This window comes from Salmo salar, chromosome ssa04, assembly GCF_905237065.1.
Source record: "Salmo salar chromosome ssa04, Ssal_v3.1, whole genome shotgun sequence".
NCBI classification, from domain to species: Eukaryota; Metazoa; Chordata; class Actinopteri; order Salmoniformes; family Salmonidae; genus Salmo; species Salmo salar.
In genome coordinates, this window is record NC_059445.1 from 77007201 (window position 1) to 77024700 (window position 17500).

General features: G+C 48.6%; 1 protein-coding gene across 2 annotated transcripts in view; it reads left to right on the forward strand.

The window, feature by feature from the left end:
- LOC106603859 (rho GTPase-activating protein 26) overlaps nt 1-17500 on the forward strand; it is a 172105-nt gene that overhangs the window by 120400 nt on the left and 34205 nt on the right. For both annotated transcript variants that reach the window (XM_045717354.1, XM_045717355.1), the window contains exons 13-15: nt 1-57; nt 1324-1398; nt 15791-15875. The exon at nt 1-57 is cut by the window's left edge and continues 9 nt beyond it. In XM_045717354.1, the coding sequence (XP_045573310.1) occupies nt 1-57; nt 1324-1398; nt 15791-15875 (217 nt within the window). The remainder of the gene's footprint in view (nt 58-1323; nt 1399-15790; nt 15876-17500) is intronic.

Genomic DNA, 17500 nt, shown 5'->3' on the forward strand with positions numbered 1-17500 from the left:
TGGATGTGGTTGGCTTCAACGTTGTGAAGAAGTTCATCTATGCTGTGGAGACCAGAGGTATTGAACTAAGGCTTGGCTGCTTCCAGCCCACACAGTAGTACGCTCTAATCCTACTGTACTGTCAATCTGGTGTCACTGGGCAGTGTGACTCTTACTATAAGATCTTTATATACAGTGCTTTCGGAAAGTATTCAGACCCCTTGACTTTTTCCACATTTTGTTACGTTACAGCCTCATTCTAAAATTGAGACAAATATTGTTTCCCCTTATCAATCTACACACAATATCCCATTCTGACAAAGATAAAACTGTTTTTTAGAAATGTTAGTTAATCTATTCAAAATAAAAAACTGAAATATCACATTTACATAAGTATTCAGACCCTTTGCTCAGTACTTTATTGAAGAACCTTTGGCACCGATTACAGCCTCGAGTCTTCTTGGCTATGATTCTCCTGCTCTGTCAGGTTGGATGGGGAGCGTTGCTGCACAGCTATTTTCAGGTCTCTCCAGAGATGATCGATCGGGTTTAAGTCCGGACTCTGGCTGGGCCACTCAAGGACATTCAGAGACTTGTCCCGAAGCCACCCCTGTGTTGTCTTGGCTGTGTGCTTAGGGTCGCTGTCCTGTTGGAAGATGAACCTTCACCCCATTCTGAGGTCCTGAGCTCTCTGAGCAGGTTTTCATCAAGGATCTCTCTGTACTTTGCTCTGTTCATCCTGACTAGTCTCCCAGTCCCTGCCGCTGAAAAACATCCCAACACCATGATGCTGCCACCACCATGCTTCACCGTAGGGATGGTGCCAGGTTTCCTCCAGACGTGACGCTTGGCATTCAGGCCAAAGAGTTCAATCTTGGTTTCATCAGACCAGAGAATCTTGTTTCTCATGGTCTGAGAGTCCTTTAGGTGTCTTTTGGCAAACTCCAAGTGGGCTGTCATGTGCCTTTTACTGAGGAGGGGCTTCTGTCTGGACACTCTGCCATAAATGTCTGATTGGTGGAGTGCTGCAGAGATGGTTGTCCTTCTGGAAGGTTCTCCCATCTCCACAGAGGAACTCTAGAGCTCTGTCAGAGTGACCATCAGGTTCTTGGTCACCTCCCTGACCAAGGCCCTTCTCCCCCAATTGCTCAGTTTAGCCGGGCGGCCAGCTCTACTAAGAGTCTTGGTGGTTCCAAACTTCTTCCATTTAAGAATGATGGAGGCCGCTGTGTTCTTGGGGACCTTCAATGCTTCAACACAATCCTGTCTGGCCTCTACAGACAATTGTCCTTATGGGGTATTGTGTACAGATTTTCTGTATCTCTGTTCTGTTCCCTCCCACAGGCATCGATGAGCAGGGTCTGTACAGGATTGTTGGGGTGAACTCCAGAGTACAGAAACTACTGGGTCTTGCCATGGGTAAGACAGAGATATCTTGGAGTAGAGAGAGAAAGAGAGAGAGAGAGAGGGAGAGAGTATGAGAGAAAGAGAGCGAGAGAGAGACAGAGAGAAAGCCAGAGAGAGAGCGATAGACAGAGAGAGAACAAAGAGGGAGAGAGTGGGAGAGAAAGAGAGAGAAAGAGAGCGATAGACAGAGAGAGAGCAAGAGACAGAGAGAGAGGGAGAAAGTGCGAGAGAAAGAGAGAGGGAGAGAGAGCAAGAGAGAGAGCGAGAGAAACAGAGAGAGACAGCGATAGACAGAGAGAGAGCAAGAGACAGAGAGAGAGGGAGAGAGTGCGAGAGAAAGAGAGAGGGAGAGAGAGCAAGAGAGAGAGCGAGAGAGACAGAGAGAGACAGAGAATGACAGAGAGAGAGCGATAGACAGAGAGAGAGGAAGAGAGTGCGAGAGAGAGAGAGAGAGGGACAGTATCTGACAGACCAATCAGCCTGCACATGTCCTCTACTGTATGCTTATTGTTATTGTTGAATGTATGGTTATTTGACCCTTGGTTATTGTTGTTACTGTTGTCCCGTTGACCATTTTGATTCTCATTTTTCTTTTCATATTGTAAATATCCAAAATAAGCTTTGGCAATATGTACATTGTTACGTCATGCCAATAAAGCAAATTGAATTGAATTGAATTGAATTGAAAGCGAGAGAGAGACAGAGAGAAAGACAGAGAGAGAGAGAGAGCGATAGACAGAGAGAGAGAGAGAGAGAGAGAGAGAGAGAGAGAGAGAGAGAGAGAGAGAAAGTGACCAGATTGAACAAATCCAAAGAGGTATATATTTGGGGAAAGATTGAAGTGAATGTATTTCATATTTATGCAGTAGTTTTGTTTACACAACCTCCACTCACACACACACCTGTCTTATTCTGATAGCTGAAACTTCTGCCTGTAAGGGGAGATTATACTGTAGCAGAAAACCAACCTCTAGGTTTATGTGACTAGCTATGGGGAATAGCTAGATCATTTATGAAACTACAAAAATAATGCAAAAGGAGTTCATTTACTGTAGATATACTAGCTCTGAGACTGACAGACAGAGACATGGAGGAGGAGATACTGTAGCTCTGAGACTGACAGACAGGACATGGAGGAGGAGATACTGTAGCTCTGAGACTGACAGAGACATGGAGGAGATACTGTAGCTCTGAGACTGACAGACAGAGATATGGAGGAGATACTGTAGCTCTGAGACTGACAGACAGAGACATGGAGGAGGAGATACTGTAGCTCTGAGACTGACAGACAGAGACATGGAGGAGGAGATACTGTAGCTCTGAGACTGACAGACAGAGACATGGAGGAGGAGATACTGTAGCTCTGAGACTGACAGACAGAGACATAGAGGAGGAGATACTGTAGCTCTGAGACTGACAGACAGAGACATGGAGGAGGAGATACTGTAGCTCTGAGACTGACAGACAGAGACATGGAGGAGATACTGTAGCTCTGAGACTGACAGACAGAGACATGGGAGGAGATACTGTAGCTCTGAGACTGACAGACAGAGACATGGAGGAGAGATACTGTAGCTCTGAGACTGACAGACAGAGACATGGAGGAGGAGATACTGTAGCTCTGAGACTGACAGACAGAGACATGGAGGAGGAGATACTGTAGCTCTGAGACTGACAGACAGAGACATGGAGGAGGAGATACTGTAGCTCTGAGACTGACAGACAGAGACATAGAGGAGGAGATACTGTAGCTCTGAGACTGACAGACAGAGACATAGAGGAGGAGATACTGTAGCTCTGAGACTGACAGACAGAGACATAGAGGAGGAGATACTGTAGCTCTGAGACTGACAGACAGACACATAGAGGAGGAGATACTGTAGCTCTGAGACTGACAGACAGACACATAGAGGAGGAGATACTGTAGCTCTGAGACTGACAGACAGAGACATGGAGGAGGAGATACTGTAGCTCTGAGACTGACAGACAGAGACATGGAGGAGATACTGTAGCTCTGAGACTGACAGACAGAGACATGGAGGAGATACTGTAGCTCTGAGACTGACAGACAGAGACATGGAGGAGGAGATACTGTAGCTCTGAGACTGACAGACAGAGACATGGAGGAGGAGATACTGTAGCTCTGAGACTGACAGACAGAGACATGGAGGAGGAGATACTGTAGCTCTGAGACTGACAGACAGAGACATAGAGGAGGAGATACTGTAGCTCTGAGACTGACAGACAGAGACATAGAGGAGGAGATACTGTAGCTCTGAGACTGACAGACAGAGACATAGAGGAGGAGATACTGTAGCTCTGAGACTGACAGACAGACACATAGAGGAGGAGATACTGTAGCTCTGAGACTGACAGACAGACACATAGAGGAGGAGATACTGTAGCTCTGAGACTGACAGACAGAGACATGGAGGAGATACTGTAGCTCTGAGACTGACAGACAGAGACATAGAGGAGGAGATACTGTAGCTCTGAGACTGACAGACAGAGACATGGAGGAGGAGATACTGTAGCTCTGTGACTGACAGACAGAGACATGGAGGAGGAGATACTGTAGCTCTGAGACTGACAGACAGAGACATGGAGGAGATACTGTAGCTCTGAGACTGACAGACAGAGACATAGAGGAGGAGATACTGTAGCACTGAGACTGACAGACAGAGACATGGAGGAGATACTGTAGCTCTGAGACTGACAGACAGAGATATGGAGGAGATACTGTAGCTCTGAGACGGACAGACAGAGACATAGAGGAGGAGATACTGTAGCTCTGAGACTGACAGACAGAGACATAGAGGAGGAGATACTGTAGCTCTGAGACTGACAGACAGAGACATAGAGGAGGAGATACTGTAGCTCTGAGACTGACAGACAGAGACATAGAGGAGGAGATACTGTAGCTCTGAGACTGACAGACAGAGACATGGAGGAGGAGATACTGTAGCTCTGAGACTGACAGACAGAGACATGGAGGAGATACTGTAGCTCTGAGACTGACAGACAGAGACATGGAGGAGGAGATACTGTAGCTCTGAGACTGACAGACAGAGACATGGAGGAGGAGATACTGTAGCTCTGAGACTGACAGACAGAGACATGGAGGAGATACTGTAGCTCTGAGACTGACAGACAGAGTCATGGAGGAGGAGATACTGTAGCTCTGAGACTGACAGACAGAGACATGGAGGAGATACTGTAGCTCTGAGACTGACAGACAGAGACATGGAGGAGGAGATACTGTAGCTCTGAGACTGACAGACAGAGACATGGAGGAGGAGATACTGTAGCTCTGAGACTGACAGACAGAGACATGGAGGAGATACTGTAGCTCTGAGACTGACAGACAGAGACATAGAGGAGGAGATACTGTAGCTCTGAGACTGACAGACAGAGACATGGAGGAGGAGATACTGTAGCTCTGAGACTGACAGACAGAGACATGGAGGAGATACTGTAGCTCTGAGACTGACAGACAGAGACATGGAGGAGGAGATACTGTAGCTCTGAGACTGACAGACAGAGACATAGAGGAGGAGATACTGTAGCTCTGAGACTGACAGACAGAGACATAGAGGAGGAGATACTGTAGCTCTGAGACTGACAGACACACACATAGAGGAGGAGATACTGTAGCTCTGAGACTGACAGACAGACACATAGAGGAGGAGATACTGTAGCTCTGAGACTGACAGACAGAGACATGGAGGAGATACTGTAGCTCTGAGACTGACAGACAGAGACATGGAGGAGATACTGTAGCTCTGAGACTGACAGACAGAGACATGGAGGAGGAGATACTGTAGCTCTGTGACTGACAGACAGAGACATGGAGGAGGAGATACTGTAGCTCTGAGACTGACAGACAGAGACATGGAGGAGATACTGTAGCTCTGAGACTGACACACAGAGACATAGAGGAGGAGATACTGTAGCTCTGAGACTGACAGACAGAGACATAGAGGAGGAGATACTGTAGCTCTGAGACTGACAGACAGAGACATGGAGGAGGAGATACTGTAGCTCTGAGACTGACAGACAGAGACATGGAGGAGATACTGTAGCTCTGAGACTGACAGACAGAGACATAGAGGAGGAGATACTGTAGCTCTGAGACTGACAGACAGAGACATAGAGGAGGAGATACTGTAGCTCTGAGACTGACAGACAGAGACATGGAGGAGGAGATACTGTAGCTCTGAGACTGGCAGACAGAGTCATGGAGGAGGAGATACTGTAGCTCTGAGACTGACAGACAGAGACATGGAGGAGATACTGTAGCTCTGAGACTGACAGACAGAGACATGGAGGAGGAGATACTGTAGCTCTGAGACTGACAGACAGAGACATGGAGGAGATACTGTAGCTCTGAGACTGACAGACAGAGACATGGAGGAGGATACTGTAGCTCTGAGACTGACAGACAGAGACATGGAGGAGATACTGTAGCTCTGAGACTGACAGACAGAGACATGGAGGAGGAGATACTGTAGCTCTGAGACTGACAGACAGAGACATGGAGGAGATACTGTAGCTCTGAGACTGACAGACAGAGACATGGAGGAGGAGATACTGTAGCTCTGAGACTGACAGACAGAGACATGGAGGAGATACTGTAGCTCTGAGACTGACAGACAGAGACATAGAGGAGGAGATACTGTAGCTCTGAGACTGACAGACAGAGACATAGAGGAGGAGATACTGTAGCTCTGAGACTGACAGACAGAGACATGGAGGAGGAGATACTGTAGCTCTGAGACTGACAGACAGAGACATGGAGGAGGAGATACTGTAGCTCTGAGACTGACAGACAGAGACATGGAGGAGATACTGTAGCTCTGAGACTGACAGACAGAGACATGGAGGAGGAGATACTGTAGCTCTGAGACTGACAGACAGAGACATGGAGGAGATACTGTAGCTCTGAGACTGACAGACAGAGACATGGAGGAGGAGATACTGTAGCTCTGAGACTGACAGACAGAGACATGGAGGAGGAGATACTGTAGCTCTGAGACTGACAGACAGAGACATGGGGAGGAGATACTGTAGCTCTGAGACTGACAGACAGAGACATGGAGGAGGAGATACTGTAGCTCTGAGACTGACAGACAGAGACATGGAGGAGATACTGTAGCTCTGAGACTGACAGACAGAGACATGGAGGAGATACTGTAGCTCTGAGACTGACAGACAGAGACATGGAGGAGGAGATACTGTAGCTCTGAGCTGACAGACAGAGACATGGAGGAGGAGATACTGTAGCTCTGAGACTGACAGACAGAGACATGGAGGAGGAGATACTGTAGCTCTGAGACTGACAGACAGAGACATGTAGGAGGAGATACTGTAGCTCTGAGACTGACAGACAGAGACATGGAGGAGATACTGTAGCTCTGAGACTGACAGACAGAGACATAGAGGAGGAGATACTGTAGCTCTGAGACTGACAGACAGAGACATAGAGGAGGAGATACTGTAGCTCTGAGACTGACAGACAGAGACATGGAGGAGGAGATACTGTAGCTCTGAGTGACAGACAGAGACATGGAGGAGGAGATACTGTAGCTCTGAGACTGACAGACAGAGACATAGAGGAGGAGATACTGTAGCTCTGAGACTGACAGACAGAGACATGTAGGAGGAGATACTGTAGCTCTGAGACTGACAGACAGAGACATGGAGGAGATACTGTAGCTCTGAGACTGACAGACAGAGACATGGAGGAGGAGATACTGTAGCTCTGAGACTGACAGACAGAGACATAGAGGAGGAGATACTGTAGCTCTGAGACTGACAGACAGAGACATGGAGGAGGAGATACTGTAGCTCTGAGACTGGCAGACAGAGTCATGGAGGAGGAGATACTGTAGCTCTGAGACTGACAGACAGAGACATGGAGGAGATACTGTAGCTCTGAGACTGACAGACAGAGACATGGAGGAGGAGATACTGTAGCTCTGAGACTGACAGACAGAGACATGGAGGAGATACTGTAGCTCTGAGACTGACAGACAGAGACATGGAGGAGATACTGTAGCTCTGAGACTGACAGACAGAGACATGGAGGAGATACTGTAGCTCTGAGACTGACAGACAGACATGGAGGAGGAGATACTGTAGCTCTGAGACTGACAGACAGAGACATGGAGGAGATACTGTAGCTCTGAGACTGACAGACAGAGACATGGAGGAGGAGATACTGTAGCTCTGAGACTGACAGACAGAGACATGGAGGAGATACTGTAGCTCTGAGACTGACAGACAGAGACATAGAGGAGGAGATACTGTAGCTCTGAGACTGACAGACAGAGACATAGAGGAGGAGATACTGTAGCTCTGAGACTGACAGACAGAGACATGGAGGAGGAGATACTGTAGCTCTGAGACTGACAGACAGAGACATAGAGGAGGAGATACTGTAGCTCTGAGACTGACAGACAGAGACATGGAGGAGGAGATACTGTAGCTCTGAGACTGACAGACAGAGACATGGAGGAGATACTGTAGCTCTGAGACTGACAGACAGAGACATGGAGGAGGAGATACTGTAGCTCTGAGACTGACAGACAGAGACATGGAGGAGGAGATACTGTAGCTCTGAGACTGACAGACAGAGACATGGAGGAGGAGATACTGTAGCTCTGAGACTGACAGACAGAGACATGGAGGAGGAGATACTGTAGCTCTGAGACTGACAGACAGAGACATGGAGGAGGAGATACTGTAGCTCTGAGACTGACAGACAGAGACATGGAGGAGGAGATACTGTAGCTCTGAGACTGACAGACAGAGACATGGAGGAGGAGATACTGTAGCTCTGAGACTGACAGACAGAGACATAGAGGAGGAGATACTGTAGCTCTGAGACTGACAGACAGAGACATGGAGGAGGAGATACTGTAGCTCTGAGACTGACAGACAGAGACATGGAGGAGGAGATACTGTAGCTCTGAGACTGACAGACAGAGACATGGAGGAGATACTGTAGCTCTGAGACTGACAGACAGAGACATGGAGGAGGAGATACTGTAGCTCTGAGACTGACAGACAGAGACATGGAGGAGGAATACTGTAGCTCTGAGACTGACAGACAGAGACATGGAGGAGGAGTACTGTAGCTCTGAGACTGACAGACAGAGACATGGAGGAGATACTGTAGCTCTGAGACTGACAGACAGAGACATGGAGGAGGAGATACTGTAGCTCTGAGACTGACAGACAGAGACATGGAGGAGAGATACTGTAGCTCTGAGACTGACAGACAGAGACATAGAGGAGGAGATACTGTAGCTCTGAGACTGACAGACAGAGACATGGAGGAGGAGATACTGTAGCTCTGAGACTGACAGACAGAGACATGGAGGAGGAGATACTGTAGCTCTGAGACTGACAGACAGAGACATAGAGGAGGAGATACTGTAGCTCTGAGACTGACAGACAGAGACATGGAGGAGGAGATACTGTAGCTCTGAGACTGACAGACAGAGTCATGGAGGAGGAGATACTGTAGCTCTGAGACTGACAGACAGAGACATGGAGGAGATACTGTAGCTCTGAGACTGACAGACAGAGACATGGAGGAGGAGATACTGTAGCTCTGAGACTGACAGACAGAGACATGGAGGAGGAGATACTGTAGCTCTGAGACTGACAGACAGAGACATGGAAGGAGATACTGTAGCTCTGAGACTGACAGACAGAGACATGGAGGAGATACTGTAGCTCTGAGACTGACAGACAGAGACATGGAGGAGGAGATACTGTAGCTCTGAGACTGACAGACAGAGACATGGAGGAGATACTGTAGCTCTGAGACTGACAGACAGAGACATGGAGGAGGAGATACTGTAGCTCTGAGACTGACAGACAGAGACATGGAGGAGATACTGTAGCTCTGAGACTGACAGACAGAGACATGGAGGAGATACTGTAGCTCTGAGACTGACAGACAGAGACATGGAGGAGGAGATACTGTAGCTCTGAGACTGACAGACAGAGACATGGAGGAGGAGATACTGTAGCTCTGAGACTGACAGACAGAGACATGGAGGAGGAGATACTGTAGCTCTGAGACTGACAGACAGAGACATGTAGGAGGAGATACTGTAGCTCTGAGACTGACAGACAGAGACATGAGGAGGAGATACTGTAGCTCTGAGACTGACAGACAGAGACATGGAGGAGAGATACTGTAGCTCTGAGACTGACAGACAGAGTCATGGAGGAGGAGATACTGTAGCTCTGAGACTGACAGACAGAGACATGGAGGAGAATACTGTAGCTCTGAGACTGACAGACAGAGACATGGAGGAGGAGATACTGTAGCTCTGAGACTGACAGACAGAGACATGGAGGAGGAGATACTGTAGCTCTGAGACTGACAGACAGAGACATAGAGGAGGAGATACTGTAGCTCTGAGACTGACAGACAGAGACATAGAGGAGGAGATACTGTAGCTCTGAGACTGACAGACACAGACATGGAGGAGGAGATACTGTAGCTCTGAGACTGACAGACAGAGACATGGAGGAGGAGATACTGTAGCTCTGAGACTGACAGACAGAGACATGGAGGAGATACTGTAGCTCTGAGACTGACAGACAGAGACATGGAGGAGGAGATACTGTAGCTCTGTGACTGACAGACAGAGACATGGAGGAGGAGATACTGTAGCTCTGAGACTGACAGACAGAGACATGGAGGAGAGATACTGTAGCTCTGAGACTGACAGACAGAGACATAGAGGAGGAGATACTGTAGCTCTGAGACTGACAGACAGAGACATGGAGGAGGAGATACTGTAGCTCTGTGACTGACAGACAGAGACATGGAGGAGGAGATACTGTAGCTCTGAGACTGACAGACAGAGACATGGAGGAGAGATACTGTAGCTCTGAGACTGACAGACAGAGACATAGAGGAGGAGATACTGTAGCTCTGAGACTGACAGACAGAGACATAGAGGAGGAGATACTGTAGCTCTGAGACTGACAGACAGAGACATGGAGGAGGAGATACTGTAGCTCTGAGACTGACAGACAGAGTCATGGAGGAGGAGATACTGTAGCTCTGAGACTGACAGACAGAGACATGGAGGAGATACTGTAGCTCTGAGACTGACAGACAGAGACATGGAGGAGGAGATACTGTAGCTCTGTGACTGACAGACAGAGACATGGAGGAGGAGATACTGTAGCTCTGAGACTGACAGACAGAGACATGGAGGAGATACTGTAGCTCTGAGACTGACAGACAGAGACATAGAGGAGGAGATACTGTAGCTCTGAGACTGACAGACAGAGACATAGAGGAGGAGATACTGTAGCTCTGAGACTGACAGACAGAGACATGGAGGAGGAGATACTGTAGCTCTGAGACTGACAGACAGAGACATGGAGGAGGAGATACTGTAGCTCTGAGACTGACAGACAGAGACATGGAGGAGATACTGTAGCTCTGAGACTGACAGACAGAGACATGGAGGAGGAGATACTGTAGCTCTGAGACTGACAGACAGAGACATGGAGGAGATACTGTAGCTCTGAGACTGACAGACAGAGACATGGAGGAGATACTGTAGCTCTGAGACTGACAGACAGAGACATGGAGGAGAATACTGTAGCTCTGAGACTGACAGACAGAGACATGGAGGAGGAGATACTGTAGCTCTGAGACTGACAGACAGAGACATGGAGGAGATACTGTAGCTCTGAGACTGACAGACAGAGACATGGAGGAGGAGATACTGTAGCTCTGAGACTGACAGACAGAGACATGGAGGAGATACTGTAGCTCTGAGACTGACAGACAGAGACATGGAGGAGATACTGTAGCTCTGAGACTGACAGACAGAGACATGGAGGAGGAGATACTGTAGCTCTGAGACTGACAGACAGAGACATGGAGGAGGAGATACTGTAGCTCTGAGACTGACAGACAGAGACATAGAGGAGGAGATACTGTAGCTCTGAGACTGACAGACAGAGACATGTAGGAGGAGATACTGTAGCTCTGAGACTGACAGACAGAGACATGGAGGAGATACTGTAGCTCTGAGACTGACAGACAGAGACATGGAGGAGATACTGTAGCTCTGAGACTGACAGACAGAGTCATGGAGGAGGAGATACTGTAGCTCTGAGACTGACAGACAGAGACATGGAGGAGAATACTGTAGCTCTGAGACTGACAGACAGAGACATGGAGGAGATACTGTAGCTCTGAGACTGACAGACAGAGACATGGAGGAGGAGATACTGTAGCTCTGAGACTGACAGACAGAGACATGGAGGAGGAGATACTGTAGCTCTGAGACTGACAGACAGAGACATGGAGGAGGAGATACTGTAGCTCTGAGACTGACAGACAGAGACATAGAGGAGGAGATACTGTAGCTCTGAGACTGACAGACAGAGACATGGAGGAGGAGATACTGTAGCTCTGAGACTGACAGACAGAGACATGGAGGAGATACTGTAGCTCTGAGACTGACAGACAGAGACATGGAGGAGATACTGTAGCTCTGAGACTGACAGACAGAGTCATGGAGGAGGAGATACTGTAGCTCTGAGACTGACAGACAGAGACATGGAGGAGATACTGTAGCTCTGAGACTGACAGACAGAGACATGGAGGAGATACTGTAGCTCTGAGACTGACAGACAGAGACATGGAGGAGGAGATACTGTAGCTCTGAGACTGACAGACAGAGACATGGAGGAGGAGATACTGTAGCTCTGAGACTGACAGACAGAGACATAGAGGAGGAGATACTGTAGCTCTGAGACTGACAGACAGAGACATAGAGGAGGAGATACTGTAGCTCTGAGACTGACAGACACACACATAGAGGAGGAGATACTGTAGCTCTGAGACTGACAGACAGAGACATGGAGGAGATACTGTAGCTCTGAGACTGACAGACAGAGACATGGAGGAGATACTGTAGCTCTGAGACTGACAGACAGAGACATGGAGGAGGAGATACTGTAGCTCTGTGACTGACAGACAGAGACATGGAGGAGGAGATACTGTAGCTCTGAGACTGACAGACAGAGACATGGAGGAGATACTGTAGCTCTGAGACTGACACACAGAGACATAGAGGAGGAGATACTGTAGCTCTGAGACTGACAGACAGAGACATAGAGGAGGAGATACTGTAGCTCTGAGACTGACAGACAGAGACATGGAGGAGGAGATACTGTAGCTCTGAGACTGACAGACAGAGACATGGAGGAGATACTGTAGCTCTGAGACTGACAGACAGAGACATAGAGGAGGAGATACTGTAGCTCTGAGACTGACAGACAGAGACATAGAGGAGGAGATACTGTAGCTCTGAGACTGACAGACAGAGACATGGAGGAGGAGATACTGTAGCTCTGAGACTGACAGACAGAGTCATGGAGGAGGAGATACTGTAGCTCTGAGACTGACAGACAGAGACATGGAGGAGATACTGTAGCTCTGAGACTGACAGACAGAGACATGGAGGAGGAGATACTGTAGCTCTGAGACTGACAGACAGAGACATGGAGGAGGAGATACTGTAGCTCTGAGACTGACAGACAGAGACATGGAGGAGATACTGTAGCTCTGAGACTGACACACAGAGACATAGAGGAGGAGATACTGTAGCTCTGAGACTGACAGACAGAGACATCGAGGAGGAGATACTGTAGCTCTGAGACTGACAGACAGAGACATGGAGGAGGAGATACTGTAGCTCTGAGACTGACAGACAGAGTCATGGAGGAGGAGATACTGTAGCTCTGAGACTGACAGACAGAGACATGGAGGAGATACTGTAGCTCTGAGACTGACAGACAGAGACATGGAGGAGGAGATACTGTAGCTCTGAGACTGACAGACAGAGACATGGAGGAGATACTGTAGCTCTGAGACTGACAGACAGAGACATGGAGGAGATACTGTAGCTCTGAGACTGACAGACAGAGACATGGAGGAGATACTGTAGCTCTGAGACTGACAGACAGAGACATGGAGGAGGAGATACTGTAGCTCTGAGACTGACAGACAGAGACATGGAGGAGATACTGTAGCTCTGAGACTGACAGACAGAGACATGGAGGAGGAGATACTGTAGCTCTGAGACTGACAGACAGAGACATGGAGGAGATACTGTAGCTCTGAGACTGACAGACAGAGACATGGAGGAGATACTGTAGCTCTGAGACTGACAGACAGAGACATGGAGGAGGAGATACTGTAGCTCTGAGTGACAGACAGAGACATGGAGGAGGAGATACTGTAGCTCTGAGACTGACAGACAGAGACATAGAGGAGGAGATACTGTAGCTCTGAGACTGACAGACAGAGACATGTAGGAGGAGATACTGTAGCTCTGAGACTGACAGACAGAGACATGGAGGAGATACTGTAGCTCTGAGACTGACAGACAGAGACATGGAGGAGATACTGTAGCTCTGAGACTGACAGACAGAGTCATGGAGGAGGAGATACTGTAGCTCTGAGACTGACAGACAGAGACATGGAGGAGATACTGTAGCTCTGAGACTGACAGACAGAGACATGGAGGAGATACTGTAGCTCTGAGACTGACAGACAGAGACATGGAGGAGGAGATACTGTAGCTCTGAGACTGACAGACAGAGACATGGAGGAGGAGATACTGTAGCTCTGAGACTGACAGACAGAGACATAGAGGAGGAGATACTGTAGCTCTGAGACTGACAGACAGAGACATAGAGGAGGAGATACTGTAGCTCTGAGACTGACAGACACACACATAGAGGAGGAGATACTGTAGCTCTGAGACTGACAGACAGAGACATGGAGGAGATACTGTAGCTCTGAGACTGACAGACAGAGACATGGAGGAGATACTGTAGCTCTGAGACTGACAGACAGAGACATGGAGGAGGAGATACTGTAGCTCTGTGACTGACAGACAGAGACATGGAGGAGGAGATACTGTAGCTCTGAGACTGACAGACAGAGACATGGAGGAGATACTGTAGCTCTGAGACTGACACACAGAGACATAGAGGAGGAGATACTGTAGCTCTGAGACTGACAGACAGAGACATAGAGGAGGAGATACTGTAGCTCTGAGACTGACAGACAGAGACATGGAGGAGATACTGTAGCTCTGAGACTGACAGACAGAGACATAGAGGAGGAGATACTGTAGCTCTGAGACTGACAGACAGAGACATGGAGGAGGAGATACTGTAGCTCTGAGACTGACAGACAGAGTCATGGAGGAGGAGATACTGTAGCTCTGAGACTGACAGACAGAGACATGGAGGAGATACTGTAGCTCTGAGACTGACAGACAGAGACATGGAGGAGGAGATACTGTAGCTCTGTGACTGACAGACAGAGACATGGAGGAGGAGATACTGTAGCTCTGAGACTGACAGACAGAGACATGGAGGAGATACTGTAGCTCTGAGACTGACACACAGAGACATAGAGGAGGAGATACTGTAGCTCTGAGACTGACAGACAGAGACATAGAGGAGGAGATACTGTAGCTCTGAGACTGACAGACAGAGACATGGAGGAGGAGATACTGTAGCTCTGAGACTGACAGACAGAGTCATGGAGGAGGAGATACTGTAGCTCTGAGACTGACAGACAGAGACATGGAGGAGATACTGTAGCTCTGAGACTGACAGACAGAGACATGGAGGAGGAGATACTGTAGCTCTGAGACTGACAGACAGAGACATGGAGGAGATACTGTAGCTCTGAGACTGACAGACAGAGACATGGAGGAGATACTGTAGCTCTGAGACTGACAGACAGAGACATGGAGGAGGAATACTGTAGCTCTGAGACTGACAGACAGAGACATGGAGGAGATACTGTAGCTCTGAGACTGACAGACAGAGACATGGAGGAGATACTGTAGCTCTGAGACTGACAGACAGAGACATGGAGGAGATACTGTAGCTCTGAGACTGACAGACAGAGACATGGAGGAGGAGATACTGTAGCTCTGAGACTGACAGACAGAGACATGGAGGAGGAGATACTGTAGCTCTGAGACTGACAGACAGAGACATAGAGGAGGAGATACTGTAGCTCTGAGACTGACAGACAGAGACATGGAGGAGGAGATACTGTAGCTCTGAGACTGACAGACAGAGACATGGAGGAGATACTGTAGCTCTGAGACTGACAGACAGAGACATGGAGGAGGAGATACTGTAGCTCTGAGACTGACAGACAGAGACATGGAGGAGGAGATACTGTAGCTCTGAGACTGACAGACAGAGACATGGAGGAGGAGATACTGTAGCTCTGAGACTGACAGACAGAGACATAGAGGAGGAGATACTGTAGCTCTGAGACTGAGTAATGATGACATCTATCCTCTCCGTGTGACAGATCCTAAAACCTGTGCTGACGTGGAGCTGGACAGTACAGAATGGGAGATCAAGACCATCACCAGTGCAATCAAGTTCTACCTCAGGTACGGTACTGTGAAGTACTACCTCAGGTACGGTACTGTGAAGTACTACCTCAGGTACGGTACTGTGAAGTACTACCTCAGGTACGGTACTGTGAAGTACTACCTCAGGTACGGTACTGTGAAGTACTACCTCAGGTACGGTACTGTGAAGTACTACCTCAGGTACGGTACTGTGAAGTACTACCTCAGGTACGGTACTGTGAAGTACTACCTCAGGTACGGTACTGTGAAGTACTACCTCAGGTACGGTACTGTGAAGTACTACCTCAGGTACGGTACTGTGAAGTACTACCTCAGGTACGGTACTGTGAAGTACTACCTTAGGTACGGTACTGTGAAGTACTACCTCAGGTACGGTACTGTGAAGTACTACCTCAGGTACGGTACTGTGAAGTACTACCTCAGGTACGGTACTGTGAAGTACTACCTCAGGTACGGTACTGTGAAGTACTACCTCAGGTACGGTACTGTGAAGTACTACCTCAGGTACGGTACTGTGAATCCATTCCCAGGTCCAGTCTTGGAGATGACTGAACACAGTAAAGATACAGCCCTCTGTGGATACTGCAGTGTGGTCAGTATAATAATGCTGCAGAGAGAGAGAGAGAGAGCATGTGGTTGTGTATGGTCACGGCCTGCTGAGTGGAGCTAGAGGCAGAGCAGTGATGTATCTACAGGCAGAGCAGTGATGTATCTACAGCCAGAGCAGTGATGTATCTACAGGCAGAGCAGTGATGTATCTAGAGGCAGAGCAGTGATGTATCTAGAGGCAGAGCAGTGATGTATCTACAGGCAGAGCAGTGATGTATCTAGAGGCAGAGCGGTGATGTATCTACAGGCAGTGCAGTGATGTATCTAGAGGCAGAGCGGTGATGTATCTACAGGCAGAGCAGTGATGTATCTAGAGGCAGAGCAGTGATGTATCTAGAGGCAGAGCAGTGATGTATCTAGAGGCAGAGCAGTGATGTATCTACAGGCAGAGCAGTGATGTATCTAGAGGCAGAGCAGTGATGTATCTAGAGGCAGAGCAGTGATGTATCTAGAGGCAGACCAGTGATGTATCTAGAGGCAGAGCAGTGATGTATCTAGAGGCAGAGCAGTGATGTATCTAGAGGCAGAGCAGTGACGTATCTACAGGCAGAGCAGTGATGTATCTACAAACAGAGCAGTGATGTATCTACAGGCAGAGCAGTGATGTATCTAGAGGCAGAGCAGTGATGTATCTACAGGCAGAGCAGTGATGTATCTACAGGCAGAGCAGTGATGTATCTAGAGGCAGACCAGTGACTAGCTGTGCTCACTCACCTGAATGACCTGGGGCCTGTACATCCAGCCCAGTCAGGCCCCCCATTCACACAACCAGCCAGGGCCCATTGATATCTCTGGGAGTAATTCATCTGCCCCCCACTGTGCCTCCGGCCTAAACACCGCAGGGCTCGCTACAGAGCCATAGGGCTCACCCAGGCTGGGTCTCAGAGCCAGCAAGAGGAGAGAGGAATGGGAGAGAGCCGGGGGAGTGGAGACGGCCAACAACAAAAGGGTAGAGGGGAGACGAGTGGAAAGGGGAGATGGGAAATAGAGAGAGGGAACAGGAAAGGATAAAGGGCCATGGGGGAGAGGAAAGT